The sequence below is a fragment of the Heterodontus francisci genome, chromosome 13 (genome assembly GCF_036365525.1).
Source record: "Heterodontus francisci isolate sHetFra1 chromosome 13, sHetFra1.hap1, whole genome shotgun sequence".
Lineage (NCBI taxonomy): Eukaryota > Metazoa > Chordata > Chondrichthyes > Heterodontiformes > Heterodontidae > Heterodontus > Heterodontus francisci.
In genome coordinates this window covers 2,867,898-2,887,002 of record NC_090383.1, presented here as the reverse complement: position 1 = coordinate 2,887,002, position 19,105 = coordinate 2,867,898, and the positions used below count along the sequence as shown (strand labels likewise).

The 19,105-nt window shown below is 40.0% G+C and overlaps 1 protein-coding gene across 5 annotated transcripts in view; it reads left to right on the top strand.

The window, feature by feature from the left end:
• The window catches only part of LOC137376181 (SERTA domain-containing protein 2-like), a 77,373-nt gene extending 61,074 nt beyond the window's left edge, over positions 1 to 16,299 (top strand). For all 5 annotated transcript variants that reach the window (XM_068044255.1, XM_068044256.1, XM_068044254.1 and 2 more), the window contains exon 2: positions 11,579 to 16,299. In XM_068044255.1, coding sequence (XP_067900356.1) covers positions 11,583 to 12,488 — 906 coding nt within the window. In that variant the 5' untranslated portion in view covers positions 11,579 to 11,582 and the 3' untranslated portion in view covers positions 12,489 to 16,299. The remainder of the gene's footprint in view (positions 1 to 11,578) is intronic.
• Positions 16,300 to 19,105: the final 2,806 nt, after the last annotated feature.

Genomic DNA, 19,105 nt, shown 5'->3' with positions numbered 1-19,105 from the left:
TTTGAGTCTAACCTTGCTGCACACCAGGGAGTGGTCGGTGTCGCAGACGTAGGCAGCACTATTCAAGAGGTAGAAGCCGTAGAGTATATTGAGCTTGAATTTGTGTTGTGAATGTAGAGGAACTCGGGCAGCAGCTTACAGAGTCCACACGTGGGCGGTTAAACACAGAAATCTGGATATTGCTGTCTCCTCCACAGGTAACACTATAACTTACCTCGCTGATAGATTCAGCATTGAAATCAATCTAAGAGTATGAAGTTGTGGGTCTTACCCACTAATTTTGTCAGAAAATGTTAGGGCTGGTGTATTCATGTATAAAGTGAAATTTCAATGACGTGGCATGTCCTAATGACAAACAGCCTCTCTGGCCCTGAAAATTTAATTTTATAAGAGTGGAGTCTCACTCCTTCAGAATTTAATTCAAAGACAAAAACTTTTGAAATGTTTCTTATCCTTTTACCTCTCTCTTTCTATCTTTCTTTCCCAATCTTTTTCATTTCTGCACATGATTTAAATCAGATTTATACTTCCTGGTTTCGACTCTGTGTGTCTCAGTGAGGATTCTCCAATTTGATTGGTTGAAGAGTCACAGTGTTGCAGATCCCCTGCACAGTGCATCGCGCTGGATCAGATACCTGATGACAGTGAGTCTCCACTTAACAGCCCATGAAAACTCTCTAGGTAACAGTCAGCGTGGTGAGTGCTGCCACATTGTCACTGACTGCAAAATCTGAATTTTTAATCTGAATTTAATTCGAAGACAAAAAAAAACTTTTGAAGTGTTTCTTATCCTTTTACCAATTTTATCAATTTAAAAATTTGATTTAAAGCCTCCGTCTGCTGCTTATTAGCCCCAGCTCTGCGATCTATGGAGAGGGACAGACTGCCTGCCTTTCTTCTGTAGAATTGTGCCCAGTTGAGTGGACCTGGAGCGGGTTCACGGGGCACCCACTGATGTGCTTGTGGTTTCCTACAACCAGCGGTCACCACAGGATGAAGCAAATTTTGATTTGGATTCACTTTTTATTTTTGTCCATCTCTGTTTGAATAGACTTTATGTGAGAGTTACTGATGCAATCATCTTGTGTTTATTTGGTATTTGAAATCCAGTTAGCCTCTACTTCTGCAGCTCTTACAAAACCGCAGTGAAACTCCTCGGGTACTGTAGGTTTCTTGGAAGAAATACCAGTCCTTTATTTCTGTCCTCCCACATAGCAATGTTTACTGCAGACACTGCTGATGTTAATATGGGCTGTCTAGATTAGGTTTGATATTGGGTAGCCTTTTAGATTCTCACTGTTATATTTTCACTGCAAATCTTGAAAATAACACAACTTCAGTTTGTTAAGTTATGCAAGGGAAGCTGCTGGCCTGTCCTAAACGTTTATTAGTTGACTTTTAAAGACTCTTGTTTAAAGACCTGCATAACTTTCCACTGCGGAATAAAACTAGTCCAGAAGAACAAGCAATTAATTTTAATCCAAGCAGTTTCCCAGAAAATGTGGACAGGCCACAAAGACAAACTAGGAATAGTTTGAGTCTATCACAGGGCGACTGGGAGTCACTTCCTAGTTCAGAGAAACAAGTTACACTTGAAATGGGAGCTGCTGCATTTTTCAGAATTTTCTCTAAATAGAGTTCTGGTTTCTGTAAATCTGTCTCCTGCACTGAATTAAGAATGGATCCAGACTGCCTAACGATTAGTGAAGCTGAATTCAGGCAAGAGGTCTTCCACAGCCTGTACACGGTCTGTCACTGAGTCCTGTACAAGGGAATGAGTGGCTGTATTCTCCTGGTCCCTATCAAGGCAACTGCTTCAGTCAAATGCCAGGTATTAGGTCTGCCAATCGGTCTTTGTGGAGGAATATTATTTTTAAGAAGGTAATCAGTTGCTATTAAATGAACTCTGCACGGCGGAGGAGATGAGTACAAGATACTGAAAGTTCTTTTCTGCCTTGATTTTTGCTTTTACATTTTGCAATATTTGTAACTTTTTGGTTTTTGCTCGAGTGTTTTAGATTTTAATGCACGTTCACTGGTGCAGAACCCTTTCACTGTTCATTTAATTTCCACATTTCTGCCTCCAATTTCAAGAACAATTTATTTCTCTCATATGCAATAAACGATTTGCGCGATTACAGTTCAAACCACTTTCTAACAAGTCTGTGTCTCGGGAAATTGCATGAATTAAGTCACTGGTTGCTCCACACTGGGCTTTACCAGTGTCAGAGCCTATTGCACTTTTCAAAGGATTTAGAAGTTTGATTAACAGTGGTTGTCTCACAAGCTCCCCCCAAAAAAACTCTCCATCAAGTAACCAGTATATTTCCAGGTGATATTTCAGCAATAATGTATGTTTCATTATTGAGGTAAATGTGGGAACCACTTTAACATGGCTTGTTTTTCTGCCATCCAAAGACACTGGTACCCTGCACACACACACCTACACGCGCCCCCACACACACCTGCAGCTACACATGCCCGCACATGCCTGCACACACTCGCACCTGCGTTCACTAGGAATATTAACTCACTATTTAAATTAGTCTAAGTTTGGAACATTAATCTGTTCCTGATTGTGTATTTTTGATCATTTTACAAACTACAGTAAATATGGAACACCAACAATGTGTGGAAAATTCTGTAGGCTCTCCAGCATTTCTGTTTCTCTCTCAAACTGAAGCCAATTTGAAACGTCTGTATCACCTTAAATCCTGTGTGTGGCAAGTGCTGTGCAGAATCACTTTCAAACGTAATTTGCTTGGCTTTGTTTTCAGTCACTTCCTTTGGAACAGTTTGTATTTTATCTGCTTTGCTGCCGCCTCGTGGTTAACCCCTCCCTCAGTGTGTTGACCATCAGTTGCAGCTTGACCCTTGATGGACACTTTCAGCCTCTGAGTCTCAATGTAGTGAAAATGGAATCTGTGTTGGATTACAGAATTGTGACATGGTAGGATGTGGTACTTTAGCAATATACTGTCCAATTAAATGGACAGCTTGTTTGTGTATTTAAACTTTGTGTTTTGTTGTCTTGGTTCTTGAATAATACGAAGGCATTTGTTTGTGATTCTCTCACCTCACTTGTATGAACAAAAGTAATTCTTTTCTCATTCCCCTCATTGAGATTTATTGATTGAAACCAAACATGAATTTGAAACCCATCTGTAAGAAAGAGTTAACATTATACTGAGTGCAGGATACAGAGAATTCACCACACGGACACAACACAGGTATATGAACGGTTCTCGCTTTCTACTGTAGCCCACACTTGAAATAACTCCTGTGTATTTATCACAGTACGAACATTGAGAGAAATAGCTGCAGTGATAATGCATGGTACTGGCTTAATGAAAATAGACTGATGGCCTCGGGGGGGGGGGGGGGGGGGGGATATTTGCACCTGAAAATTCGATCAACCTGAATACTGAATTCTCAAGTGTCATGTTTTCCGACACCCAAACATCACCCAGTATGTCATAGACATAATGGCACAGATGGAGGCCATTTGCTTGTAAGTACTATTTAAAGTATATGTTGAAGTACTGTTGCACATGCAAGGAACATAGGAACAGGAGGCCATTCAGCCCCTCAAGCCTATTCTGCCATTCAATTAGATCATGGAGGATCTGTATCTTAACTCCATCAACTCGCCTTGCTTCTGTAACCCTCTAATCCCCTAACCTAACAATAATCTATCAATCTCGATTTTGAGAGAGTTCCAGATTTCCACTACCCTTTATGTGAAAAAGTGCTTCCTGATATTATCCCTGAAATGCCTGGCTCTAATTTTAAGGTTACACCCCCTTGTCCTGGACTCTTCCACCAGAGGAAATAGTTTATTTACTTCAGCTCATCTGCTCTGATTGATTAACATTTCTAGAATGTTATTAATTCTAAAGAATAGATGGATCATTTGATCATAAGCAAATGTATCCTCTAACTGTTAGTGCACTGTGGTGTAAAGTTCCATTTTTTCCAAAAATAAATGTTATTCATAACAATTTGTAAAAAAATACATTACAAAACAGTTCAAAATAGTTCAAATTTGATATTTTGGAATTCTTTTGATACAGAACATGGTTTCTTTGATGCAGAATCTGAGTTGCCTCACAACTCTTGCCATTCCATTTTATATGCAATGTACATTTGCATTACACACTAAAAACATATTTTGGTGCGTACTGTCCGAGGGGTTTTACATGGGTTGCAGCCCCTCGGTTCACTATGGCGGGAGGACCTTACACAGTGTCCTTTCCTCATTGAGCCTTTGCAGCGGCTGCCCCAAGCTTTAGTGCGTTTAGCCCGTTCCATTGTCTTATAAAAGGTGAACCTTTAGGGCCACCACCTGATTGTGGCACAGGTAGGGGAGATTGTCCAGCTCCCTACAGCAGTGCTTGCATGTGACACTAAACTGCTACAAAAACCATGGCAGAATCAAAACATAACCTCAGTGAGAATTTAGAGAAATGTATCCTTTAACATTAAAGAACATTTGTGTTCGTTACAATCCAACAGAATGACCCATTTCTCTTTAATGAGGAGACCACAAGGTAAAAGGACATGATGATCGGAACGTTCTGTGTAAACTGTCCAGTCCTGATCAGTTAGAACTGCGTTCATAACGTTGTAATAAATTAAAGGAAGCTGGTGAGAGGTGATTGAGGAGTTAAAAGGAAACCCTTTGGCAGCAAAGAAAAGCTGGAATGCAGTTCCTGAAAGTTAGTTTGTGTGTTTTTGGATTTGTCACACTGTACAGTGGATTTGATCACGGTCAAACTCCAAAGATTGCCGATCAATGACTTTTCCAATGTGTTAACGACTGAGATTCTTAGACTTGTTGCTCTTTGGAATTGAGTCCTTGAGTTCATCCATTTCCTTGCTGCATATCAAAGTAGAGCAGTGTGGAATTGTAAGGTAAAAAACTTACTGTACTGAGATAGCAGCTGAGTTGGGAGTTGAGGCTTTCACTGGGTGAATTGCTGAGCCAAGCAGCTCCTGCTATGGGGAATCTGGGAATGTTTTGAGGTGTTGCCGTAATGGGAAGGAGACGGGGTGAAATGGGGGGGGGAGAGGGTCAGTCATTCCCTAGAAGCTGACTCCAAGTTGGTTTTGCTATGGTCGTGTGTGCAGGTTGGATCAGTTGGTAATAGCGCACAGTGATTGCCACCTTTGGGTTGTATGTATTCCAGGAGGTTTCATCATGTGACCTCCGGCCTCTGACTCCCGCTCCCTCACACTTCCCCCATTTGTCAGCAGACATGTCCGTCCTCGTAGTGTCCCTCCCCCAAGCCCTGACTCGAAAGTAAAAACACTTTGTCACCTGGTTGGATGATTCTTGACTGCCTGTTTACCCCCATCCCCCATATCGTTATCATTAATAAAAATTTGTTCAACAATAATGGGGTGGAAAAACAGACTCTCTTTTATTGCCCTTGTGATTTTACAATGAATGACGTTGAGTCTACAGCACAGAAACAGGCCATTCGGCCCAACTGCTCCATGCCGATATTTCTGCTCTGCACGAACCTCCTCCCACCCTATTGCATCTCACCCTATCAACATATCCTTCTATTCCTTTCTCCTGCATGTGTTTATCCAGCTTCCCCTTCAAAATATCTATTACTATTCATCTCAGCTACTCCCTCTGGTAGCGACTTCCACATTCTCACCACTCTCTGGGTGAAGAAGTTTCTCCTGAATTCCCGATTGGATTTATTCGTGACTGTCTTATGCTGTTGGCCTCTAGTTCTGGTCTGCCACGAGTGGGAACATCTTCTCTACATCTACCCTATCAAAACCCTTTCATTATCTTAAATCTGTTGTTTGCAGTGGTGTCTGGGGAATTGATCTTTAATGCCTGAACAATCCTGCAGGAATAGTTTGCACACACCATTGTGAATATGGATGTTTATTTTAAGTTTTACATACTTATGACCTCGAGAAATGCTCTGGCACTGTGTTCCTCCCTTGTATTGTGAAGAGTTTGTGACTTTGGGAGTTTTGCATTGACATGTTGTGAGCATGGCTGCTTTTGTGCTGTTATATCAGAGTTCTACAGGGTTTTGGCAACTCCCTTCTTAAACTCTTGCAACCATTGAGTTTCAGCAGCCAATCATTCAGCAGCAACATGTGTGAATAACTTGTAAAAAATGTGCAGCATGTGTGAGCAGGGTGGGGTGGCAGAGAATTCTGTTACTGGAGTAACCTGGCTGATTTAACTATGAGCTGAGGTTTCTTTTTAAAGAATTCCTATAAAGGAAAAGTTGAATGAAGAAGTTGGCTGTTAGCACAGGAAGTAAGTTCTGTTACCATGATCTCTGTCCATTTTCTGGCTTGTATTGTCTTTGTGTAGGAGATGAATTATTGGTGATAAAAACCAAACCAACAATTGCCTCTGATTGAAATTAAAGTCCACGGGATAAGTTCTTACCGAGAATTTTATTCCTCTTTCACTTTTTAAATAGTTGGAGGCTCAGATTTGTTAACATTTGGTATCCTGAATTTCCTCCGTTCTGCCACTGTAAATCTGTCAGAACAGTGGATCCAATTTCCACACAGATTTCTGACTGCACTTACTGTAGGGGCAGTTTGTCCGGCAGAATTCCGCTGGCGTTAAGTTGCCGAAAATGCGGTGCAAATTACATATACACCAGTAAACTGTATTCAGCCTCTCTCAGTTCTTTAAAAGGGTGTAGATTTACTTTTATAAAGAGATGGCTGTAACAGTTTCTGACAAAGTTGTGAATCCAACTGCGTTAGAATTTGCTGAGTCTGTTTTATATTTGTATCACCTTTTGGTCTAGTTAAGTAGTTTACTAGTTATTGACATCCAACCAGGTTTTGGTTCGTTTGTGTACTGGAAATTGTACCTTACTCTTAAAATTATGAGCAACAGTTTGAAAAGTCGAGGAAACTGGGGTAAATTCTTTTATTGGTCATCTCACGTTCTGAGGCTTGTTAACTTGTGTTCAGAAAGCTTCAATTTTCATATTTTCTCTATAGTAACCGCTAGTTGTTTAACTAGCTTATTAAAATCAATTTGAAGATAGTTCACAACAATAAGGTAAATTATGAGAATTGTAAGGTGATCATTCCGATCCAGGTTTTTGGTTTGTTGAAAACATATTTTTCCTATATTTCTAATATGAACATATATTTAATCAATAGTAAATGGTGTTTGCAACAGAATTGCTATGTTAATGATGGGTTGTTTGAACTTCTATCAACCTAAGATGCAGTGTTTCAATTTAATATCCTCTGTCTGTTGTTTAGCAGAGCTGCTACTGCACTTATCCCTTCCATCAGGGATCATCACAGTGTTGGTACCCCACTCCAGTCTGATATCACCTAGGCACAAACACCAATCAGCTTATTTCTGGCCTGGATTTTGTGGTTGTAATGATGGTGAAACTGTCAATCATAACTCCTCTGAAACTGACAGCAACTTCCAGAGTCCACACATGCGCAGATTAACGGTGAAATCCAGAAGTTGCTGTAAGTGCCCCACAGAGTGCAGTGCTGAAGTCTCCAGAGTAAGCAATCAATTAGAAATCACTGATAGGAATTTGTCCTATTATGCTATTAATATCGCTGTAAAAACCTTTAGAAAGTTGCACCTTGTTGAATGAGGGACACTTTTTTTAGAAAAAGACTTTCACGACCACTGGACATCTCAAAGTGCTTTACAGCCAATAGTCATTGTTGTTATGCAGGAAATGCAGCAGCCAAGGTGCACACAGCAAACACTGGTTACCATTCAAATTTTTTGCTAAAATGAATTGGCATAATCACAAACATAAAATCTACCATGAACCAGCGCATCAGGTAGCGCAGTAGAATGTAATCATTTTTCTTTCCATGAACAAGTATTTCTTGAGCTATTTAAGAATGGTCACCATTGTTGATTACAACTGAAAATGGGTTTAGCTCCAAAAAAAAAAGTATTTTTAATCAGTGTTCAAGTTCTGCCACCTGTGAGTAACCAGATTTATAATGACTGAAATGTTTTTTAAAAAAACTCTACCAAGTCATCGACTAGTTTCACTGGTCAGCATCCTTCCATCAATGAAAGATGATAGACATGGAGCAAACACTCCATTTAAGTGGGGTGAGGTCTCTTGGTGCACCTTTGCTGATGGCTGTGAAGGCCAATCCCTGAGAGGCAGGTTCTGTCACAAGTGCTGCACATGAAGCTACCAAGTGATGCAGTAAGTTGTTGTTTTTGATGTTGGCACCTGTTGCCAAGCTGCTGTAGCAACTGGTCATCGTGGTCGTGCACCAGTCCACAGGCTGTGTCACCATTTCCCTCTTTCTCCAGCTAGTGACTCCCAAGTGCGATAGTCGACATTTAGGGTCTTCATGTCACGCTTGCAAGCATCCTTGAAGTGCAGCTTTAGGAGCCCCACTGGTCATCTGGCCCCGGCTACCTCACTGTACAGAAGGTCCTTGGATATGTGACCATCTTCCATCCTGCAGACGTTTCCGATCCACCGAAGCTGCCTCTGTTTGATTAGTGCCAACACACTTGGGAGCTCTGCCTTTGAGAGAACTGTGGCATTTGTGATTTTGTCCTGCCAGGATATACCCATAATGCACTGCAGACAGCTGGTATACACTAGCCTGTTATAGTAAATTAAATATTTTTTGTTATGAGAAATGGTTTAAAATGTGCTGAGTGGTGCTTGTATGCCTAAGAATGAGCGAAATTTGAAGAACCTTCCCGAACCAGCGCAGTTAGTAATGTCAACCTGGGGAAATGACCAGTTTTGAGCAGGAAACATCAGCAAATAAATTGGGCATTAATTTGCATAATTCCCCTCTGCTGAACATAATTGTCACATATTTACAACATGATTTAATCAAACCTACATCATCCCTAAGAGGAGCTCGTAGGATATTAGTTCTCAGTTTTATTCCAGGAAGAATCTTTCTCCACAGTGCCCAGTACTTAGCATTCACCCGCTTGCTCACTCACCTCCTCCACCTCCCCCTCTCATCTCCCCCTCCCCCTCCGGCCCTCACCCCCACTCTCTCTCGCCCTCACCTCACCCATCCTTTCCCTTCATTGAACAATCTTTGTTCCATCATTAATCTGATCAGCTTCGACTTGTCTCTGATTTCTGTTAACTGCTCCAAATTGAGATTTCTGAATGAGGATATGGTTCTGGTTCCCTCACTTTCCTAACTTTTCCTAAATGTTACACTTCCTGTTGGGAGCTTATCCTCTGCTATGAGGACTGGAAAAGTTCTTCTCGAAGAAAGCGATTTATTGCAAATTCTCCTGGATTTTCTGAAGGTTCCCTGTCCGTCCCTCCCCAAAAAATAAACATCTAGACGTCTGTTTAAAAGAGACTAAATAGAAGACCCTTCAGAGGAGACCTTTGCAATGATGGAGTCAACCTTTCTTGAACTATTTAAAACACAACATGTGAATTGAAAGTTAACAGTGGTGTGCTGGACAAAGTTCTTTCAAAACTCACAAATTGAGACTCCTTCGATTAATGAATTGACCAGGAGAGTTGGGATCTTGCCTCATGCTCTGTGTCTGCAGCATAACCTTGGCAGAGGTTAATTGCCCTGTGACAGAACATTCTCCACAGCCATCCGTGTCATTAGCTACAGGATTTATTGATGTCAATCACAAGAATCTGTGGCTCCACATCTCTACTGTGAGTCTGAGTTCACGCCGACCTTCATGCAGTGAAGGTATCAGGGCCATTGGTTGTCTAGCTATTGTGCTCACGGTGAACTCCATCAGTTTGCTCACTCGTGGATTCAGTATCTGCAACATACACATCGTCCCCTTAACAATTATCACTAGTCCAGTCTTTTGTTTAACGCTTTCTTGAATGGAAAATATCTGGTGGCATCTGAATGATTTTCAGGATATTTTTCATTCATGAGATGTGGGTGTCACTGACCAGGCCAGCATTTGTTGCCCATCCCTAATTGCCCTTGAGAAGGTGGTGGTGAGCTGCCTTCTTGAACCGCTGCAGTCCTTTGGGTGCAGGTACACGCTGCTTTCTGAATTGAAGTCCCAGAATGAAGTGATGTGTTCCTTTGTCAGTTTGCGAGACTACATGAGCATTGCAAAAAGTGGATTCATCCTGCTCTAGTGAGACTCTGAATTTTATTATTGAATCGAAACAGGCTGTATTTAGATATTCAATATGGGGTCTAGTGATGGGGCACATTTAAGGGAGATAGGAGTGTTCTTTAGTCATTCCAGCAGCAGTTTCACTGTCTAGAAAACCTTTAATCAAACAAGAGAAATACTAAACTGCAACTTACAAATTAAATTATTTTTCAAAAACATACTTTCTGGACCAATGATAAATTGTTAAAATTATAATTAGCCCACTGCTCCTTTTCAAATATTACAATACCAACAATGTCATTTAAAAAGAAAATAATAATTTGATGGGGAATCCCTGTTCCATCTAGTAGCTGTTGGGATGTCAATATCCCAGAAGATTTCTGTGTAAAATTACATCTTAGGATTTTCCCCAACTATATCTGGACATTTTTATAAAGTTGCAGTGTTCAGCAGTAACTTTTAGTTTTTATTTTAAACTTCTGGTGCTAATTTTAGTTGAGCAATTATTCATTAGCCTGTGAAATACACAGATTATTAGCAACTTGATTATATCGTTCAATATATATAGATCATTAATCGAATGTGAAGCACTTTGGGCAATCTGACGATGTGATACAAGGTGCTGGTAAATATAGTTTCATTCTCTTCCAATGTTTGGTAATGATGGGAAATGTGTGTTTTACTGGAGCATACTCTGCTTTGGTACTGAGTTTAAATCAGTACTGACAGGTGTAAGTCACCAGTCTGAGGAATGGGACAATTGATTCCTACATTGAAGAAATGATGAATGTGATTCAACCGTACAGACTAGCACGATTCCACAAAACCTTGTTGGCTTTGTGTATACCTCCTTAGTTTTTCCTTTCTAGTTACATAATAGGTACTAATTCCATGCAATCAACTGCAAATCTTCTGGGGTTGTAATTCGCAATCTCTCAGCATGACGGTAATTGGAAATTAGTGAATTAGAGCACAGTTGCACTCAGTGTACACATCACCACCAAAAAAAAACAGAATTAGAAAACGCTCCAAAACATTCCCAGTGCTGTGAAATGATTCCAAGGTAATTGTCTAGCTCTAAGTTTCAGATGACTCCTCAGCTTCAGATTTGTGTTGTGTGATGCTATCTGACTCATTATATTTAAATTACATCTATATATCAGTTAATTCCAGGCACTGAGGCTAACTCCAGCTGTGCTGAGACTGGAGTTTGAGCTTTGCACCTATAGGTTTGTAGAAGGGAGTATCTTTCTCCACTAGGGAATTGGAGATTTGTTTACTATTGGCTCCAGATATAAACTGTTAGAAGTTAACCTTTTTATGAATTGGAGCATTTGGTTACAGGTCTATATGACACCAAGACTCACTTAAATCCTTCTTTTAAGTCTTCCGAGTATCTGTTTAAATTCAGTGTTTGATATTCTTAAAATAATCCATTTTCCAAGGAGTCCTTTTTAACACCTAGTTTCTGTTTTTTTTCAGATATATGTTGGCTAAAGGAGCAAAACGAAAATTTAGTGAACATGAAGAGGGGCTGGAAGGCAAAATGTCCTGTGGGAATGGTTCATCGAAGGTGTCGTATACCTTACAGCGTCAGACTATCTTCAACATTTCCCTCATGAAACTTTACAATCAGCAGCCGTTAATGGAGCCCAGCTTGCAGAAGACAGTATTAATCAACAATATGCTGAGACGAATTCAGGAAGAGGTGAAACGAGAAGGTAGCTTGAGACCCATGTTCATTGCCCCTGCTCAGTCCAGTGACACACTCAATGATAATTACAGAGAAGTCCAGCCTGTATTCAACCATCTTCCTGCTCCTCCAATCCAGGCGAGTAGTTTAGCAAGCACTACATCACCAGACTCCTGTCTGACACCAGCCTCTGTGCTTGAGGAGGATACCTTTAGCAGCTGTCAAACTATTGAACTGGTTCCAAGCAAATCACCAACCCATTCGCTGAAAGATAGTTTCTCTTCAGCCTTGGATGAAATTGAGGAGCTTTGCCCATCTTCTACCACCACTGACTCAAAAAATTGTAAAGGAGACTCGAGTGAGTCTAACAGTGAAAAACCTGAGGAGATACAGGAGAACAGGTCATCCGAAACTAAGTTTACAGACTCGTTACCAGGCAACTTTGAGATCACCACCACGGGCTTTTTAACAGATCTGACTCTCGATGACATCCTATTTGCAGACATCGACACCTCCATGTATGACTTTGATCCTTGCACCTCCACCACAGGATCTAGTGCAAAAATGACTGCAGTCACAGCAGATGACATTTTGAAAACCTTATCTCCCTACAGTAACCAATCAGTGACTCCAAGTCAACCTTTCAAAATGGACCTTGCAGAACTGGATCACATAATGGAGGTTCTTGTTGGGTCTTGATATGACAAAAAGACTAGGTTTTTTTATACAATATTTACAGATAACATTCATGCAGTTATTGTTTTTAAATGTGATGGAGTCACTGCAAATTCTGTGCATGCATTCTTGCTTGCCTCTATAAAATAACAATTACACTAGTTATTGTTTGCAGTAGCATTGGGAATATCTTCATCTGTATGTCCATTTGTAGGTTTAAATGTTATTTTATTAATCACCGCTTACTGAAAGAGCTATGAATACTTGCTACAGGTGAGGGTTATCTTCACAGTGTGTATGTGACATGTCAATACTGAAGCATTGTGCAATGTGTACACACAGCACAACAGTCATGTCAAAGTTATGAAATGTGTACATTTTTTTTTTACAGTAAGCCAGGCTCTGCAAGTCTCAACATTCTTCCATTTGTCTTTAGTTCAGTCGTTCATTCATTACTAACTGACCTTTGCTCTTTTAAACCTGTGCTCTGAGTTTATTTTGTATTTTTGTACAGGATCAGCAATTGATGGTATTCTTTTCTAAAATACTGTGTTTTATACACCGGAGATAGCTATTTTGATAGGATGTGCTCTCACAAACTCTGCTAAGTTCAGATGAACAAGGATAACTTGTACTTTTATACAAAAAGATAAACTGAATGTTCATTTGGCAGGTGCGAGGGGAATATTGAAGCAGCTGGGATCTACAACAGCATCCAAGACAGTACACACGCAACTAAAGAAAGGATTGTGGGTGGAGGAGATGTACCTCAACTAACTGCATTCTAGAGAATGAACCCTGTGAATTTTGATCCCTTTCCCAGCATATTTACCAGAGCCCTTAATACATGCATTTAGAGCATTAATAATCTGTTTTATGGAAGTATGCTTGAGTAGTTTTAAACCAGATGACAAAATAGAGTAGCTGATGTACAGGCTTGGATTTTGCTGGAAGTGAGAAGCTGACAACCTGCCCCGTTAGTTAGACTTATTCTTGCAGTTTAGTCTTTAACATTTTTGCCCTAGAAATTTCTAGAAGTTCGAGCTGTTAACGGTTGCAGTGAGGGCAACGGGGCACCTGGGAGCTCAGTCAATGATGGGACCAACAGTCTATCTCCTTAACCAATGAGATTAAAGGATTGGGAAATAAACAGAGGAAGGACAAGAAGGAGGGTGAATTAGAGTGCATGAATTCAATGTCAAGTCAGGTACAGAAAGAGAAATAGAGAGGGAATGAAAGATTGAATAAAGAGAAAGAGGAAAAGAGACACAAAGAAGTAGTAAGAAAAGGAAAGAATTTAAAATTAGTTATTTTTAAAATCTAAAGCAATTCACAACCTGACGGAATGAGATTCTACACTTAGAATAATTCACTTTCTGGGCCAGAGAGGTTGATCACCAGTCATTAACAATTATGATGTTATTAAAAGGGTACTTGCACTGATAATTACTAGACTTAACTTTCTGTGATGAGTTTGATGGGAAATTAATGAAAATCATGGGAAGATTAATGGTGAGATGCCATTTTCACAGAACTAATGGAGTTGCGCAGAACATCTGTCAACTTAGGAATCTCTTCCTTGCCATGAGTTGCCGACTAACTTGCGCCTTGGTAATGGCGTGCATTGTTCACACTGTCTGTTATTTATTCTGCAAAATCTGGGCCTTAATTGTGATTTTTCCCCCCCCCAATTATACCCCACCCTCTTTAATTCATTCATACAGGATCAGGAGGTGTCTCACTGCTAATGCACACTGTACCACATCCAGTTTACATCTTTGTGACATTCTATAACTGAGGGGCACAGGAAATCTATGCAAGTGAATGAAATGAAAGAAATCAGATGTCTTGTGTTTTGTCAGGAACTATAAACACAACAACTTGGTGCTATGTCGACAGTTTTCATACCCCGTAAAGCAGGGAGGGCAGTTAAAATTAGGATCTGACCAAACGGCTTTCCAGTTCCACAGTTGGATCTGGCATTAGCTCAGACTGTAAAGGGCAGCAATATGCTGAAATGGTTTTGTGTGACGTGCTGTAAGTGGTCTTTTTTTTAAAATGAAGTCCAAGGAACCAGCAATAAATTTCGATTGTTTTTTTTTTGTGTGTTTTGAAAGATTCTGCTGTGGTCTGAGGAAAGTACCTCCTTATTTTCCAACCTAACCTTTTTTAAAAAAAATCTGTGTACAATATCAATACTTAGCTGTTGCTCAGACTGCTTTCTGCGGGAATGTTGACTTTACTATTTACTGTGACTAAGTACATGCCTTTTTGCTTCAATTGAATGGGACTTCCACGAGCCTCTCAAACTGAAGCCAGCCACGTAACTGCACCTTGCATTTCCAGTTCAACTGGCTTTTTTATCTTGAGTTATTCTTTAGGCTGGTTTTGCAGAAGAGTTCCTTCCTCCCTCTCCCGTTTTACTTTTTAAACAATCAAGTTTCAGGCAAAAGCTGATCTCTATGCATGACTTTTACACTGAGTGTAATTATGCTTTCTACAGCTTATGTTTATGAACAGACAGCATATTTGCTAATTGTCTTGTAAATTGCTTTGAAATGATTGGAATGCACCATGCCAACTGCTAAATTATATAATAGCATTCTAAGTTTTGTTATTTTCTATGGTACCATAGCAGTTGTGTGCAGATTACAACCTATATTGTTGCAATGCATATAGATAATTTAGAGTTACTCTTTAAATTAATTTATTTAAGAATTTTTAAATTATGTTTGTTCTCCCGTGTTATTCTCTGTTTAAATTCTGCTCTTGTCCTTGTAATTGAAAAGATTAATTGCAGTATTTGTAACTGTGACTGTATTTGGGTTTTCGCGTTGCAAATTTAAAACCTTTTACAAACAAGATGAAGGAACAGCCAGTAATTTGCATTACTTGGCCCAGTTTCCATTGATTGGAAGTAAAAAAAAAAGTCTTTATGTTTACAAACTGTGTTTTCCCCTTAAAACCCAAGGCTTAATGTGTGGATTACAACCAGAAGTAGCCACTTTTCAATACTGGTCTCACTTTATAGGAAATTTATAAAGTATGGCATTGTTTTTGTCCAGTTTGATGACGATTGGTGTATTATTGAGCTTTGCTTTGATCAGAAACAAAACAAAAATAATTCCTTCAGATAAATTCACTATACAGTTTATATCATGTCTGATTTTAGAGATATTTGGAGTTCCAAATTAAATTTTAGGTTTAACATTGATGTTTTAATAGGGATTTTTAAAAAAAAAGCACTCTAAAGTGGCCATTTAGAAATTGTGCGTATATATAAAAAGATGTTTTGTTTAAAGCGTAGTGTTTGGACAGAACTGGTAGAAACAGTATAAACTCAAGGACCATAGAGCAAGTTCTCATTGGTTACTGGAAGATAACAAAAGCAAGAAAAGAGCAGAAAAACTTTGGTTGTGAAGTGATATTTTCCCTATACCTTTATTTATTCTGTGTAAATATATTTATTTTTAATGTGTAGCTAACAATCTGCTAAATGGATTTTTACATGTACAGAATGTATGTATCGTAGGAGTGTATTTAGCCTTTGGAATGTACATTTGTGTGGAAGAGTGGAAGCCATAATCAAAAGATTGAAATGCCCCAGCTTTCTCTCGAGATTCCTTAGAGGTGCTTCTCACTTCTGTCAAGGCAGAAACACTGTAATTTCCCGCAGACCCTGGAGCTGTGCCTTTTTCTATGCAATATTTCAAACATATACATCTGAAAGCAAGGTTACTGTATTCACATAATTACAAACTGTAAGTAATTAAATGCAATTGGACAAATGCAAGTGGAATTGAGCAGTCTTACTTTTGTAGTTTTATATTCAACAATAAACTGTAAAATAAAATGCTTTCCTTTCCCAAGCTCTCTTCTTTAAAACGACTGCACTTCTTAAATAGATGCAAGTCCTGGAATAGCCAGTTTGAAACTTGTATTCTAGAACAGTAAAGCATAGAAAGAGCTCTTTTTTTTTTATTCATTCATGGGATGTGGGCATCCCTGGCTAGGCCAGCATTTATTGCCCATCCCTAATTGCCCTTGAGCAGGTGATGGTCAGCTGCTTTCTTTAACAACTGCAGTCTGCATGCATTATAGTATTTCATAATGTTTTTTTGCTACAACTGAATGGCTTGCTAGGCCATTTCAGAGGACAGTTAAAAGTCAGCCACATTGCTGTGGGTCTGAAGTCACATATAGACCAGGCTGGGTAAGGACAGCAGATTTCCTTCCCTAAAGGACATTAGTGAACCAAGTGGGTTTTTAACAACAATTCAATAGTTACAGTCACCATTATTGATACTAGTTCCTTATTCCAGTTTATTTAATTAACTGAATTTAAATTCTGTTCAATAGGACAGAGGTAACAAGAGATGTGATATCTTAAAACTGAATGAGGCGGTTTTGATAGAGACACAAAACTATTTTCACTAGTTGATGAGTCAGTAACTAGAGGTTAGCTCATTATCCCAAATAATAATGGGAGGGTTTAGATTTAATTAGTTTTTATTTTAAACACTTGGAATGCCTGACCAGAAACAGTGGTGAAAGCAGAAGCTTTTTAAAAAGGAAGTGAATAAATAATTGATAAAAGAAACCTTTTAATGGTTGTGAGAAATGGGACTAAGTGCAATAAGTGTCTTCAGAGAGACAGAACAGGAGCAATGGGCCACATGACAGTGATGTAGTGGTTATGTTACTCAACTAGTAATCCAGAGGTAGAGATGAACGATCCAGAGACATGAATTCAAATCCTCATTTGGGCAGTTGGGAAATTTAAATTAGAAGGGGAACTTGCAGGTGGTGGTGTTCCCATGCATCTGCTGACCTCGTCCATCTAGGTGGTAGAGGTCACAGGTTTGGAAGGTGCTGTTGAGGGAGTCTTGGTGGGTTTCTGCAGTGCATCTTGTAGATGTTACACACTGCTGTCACTGTGCGTCGGTGGTGGAGGGAGTAAATGTTCAAAGTGGTGGATGGGGGGGCCAACCAAGCGGGCTGCTTTGTCCTGGATGGTGTTGAGCTTCGAGTGTTGTTGGAGCTGCACCCATCTAGGCAAGTGGAGAGTATTCCATCACACTCCTGACATGTGCCTTGCAGATAGTGGACAGGCTTTGGGGAGTCAGGAGGTAAGTTACTCGCTGTAGAATTCAGTCTCTGACCTGTTCTTGGTAGACAGGCTCACTGTAAACTGAGGGTCAGACATACAGTACAAGCAGAGTAGAATATGATTTAGATTTTAGGAGTGAATTATCAGAAATATAGATGTTTTAAAAGCTGATTTGTTCCTAATCAATATTTGCTACAATCTGATCTGTCAGTGTTGTAACCAAGTCAGTCTCTTCCTGGCAACATTCTTGGATAGTGTTATGACCAGGTGAGAAAGGTGTCTAGGGATCCCTCTCTGCCTTCACCTGGTCTTACTGTAACAGGGTTTAATTTTTAAAACACCGTGTTTTCTGTTCCCCCTTGGTGAATCCTTGTTCACCACTTTCCAATTATAAGGCAAAGAAACCAGCACAACCAGGTTTTCTTAGGTTTAAAGAAGAAAAGTTGAAATTTATTAAACTTGAGCTTAAACTCTAATTCAGTTGATGCCTACGGATACACGACATGCCCACACGAGCGTGCGTATGGGATACATGCAAATAGAGACAGAAAAGAGCAGAAGAAAAATAAAGTGGAAAAGTCGTTAACAGTTCTTCAAGCTCACTGTAGAGTCCTTAATTGTAGGTAGATCTTGCTTTTTGCTGGGTTCCAGTATTCTTCTTCAACCTTGTTCGCTGTAGGAGGCTTTTCTCCCTTGGGGTTCATGTGTCTTCAGTGGATTCAGAGGCTTGTGAGAAAGAGAGGGGAGCAGACAGGAGAGATCTTCTCAGTCCAGGAGCAAACAGTCCTTCTGCTCAAACGCTCTGGCTAGTTCAAAGAACCCTGGAACAGCCAGTTAGCTATGTGACCAGCTGGTCCAACCAGTACTGGCCCCTGTGGATTGCATCACCCCAGCAGGCCCTGGAATGTGCTTCCCCACCCCCTCACTGTCCACTGATCAACATCCATTGTGGGTTGAATGCGTCAGGGAATGGTTCTTTGTCTACACAAGTACCATCTGTTAGTATGCAAATGTTTTTTCCAGCCACGGCTGATCTGTTCAACAAGTCATTTCCTTGCTCCAGCAACAGTTCAAAACCAATGTTCATGTATCACTTACCTTGGACTGCAGCACAGTCGGCAGGCAGATCTGGGAGGAGGCAGATCCAGAGCGGGACCTGTGTAATAAAGAGCGGGGCTCAAGGCCTTCACTTACCTTGGACCGCAGCGGCAGTGGGCAGGTGGCAGCGGCAGTGGGCAGGTGGCAGTGGGCAGTGGACAGGCTCTCTCTCTGTTCCGGCGCGCGGTGAGTTTCAAAGGAGGAGGGGAAGAACTTAGCGACATCATGGGAAATCTGTAAGCTGATTGGTTGGGTAAGTAATAGCTGTTAGTGCCTGTAAATAGCTTTAAAAAAATCAGGGGAGAGAAAGTTATTTAAAATAAAAATCAAAAACTACCTTGTAAGTGATCAGGTGTTTTGTTTTTAATTAGTGTAATTTATTAATTACTAGTAATTACTTTTTTATATAGTAAGTAGTTGTTTTTAGGGAATC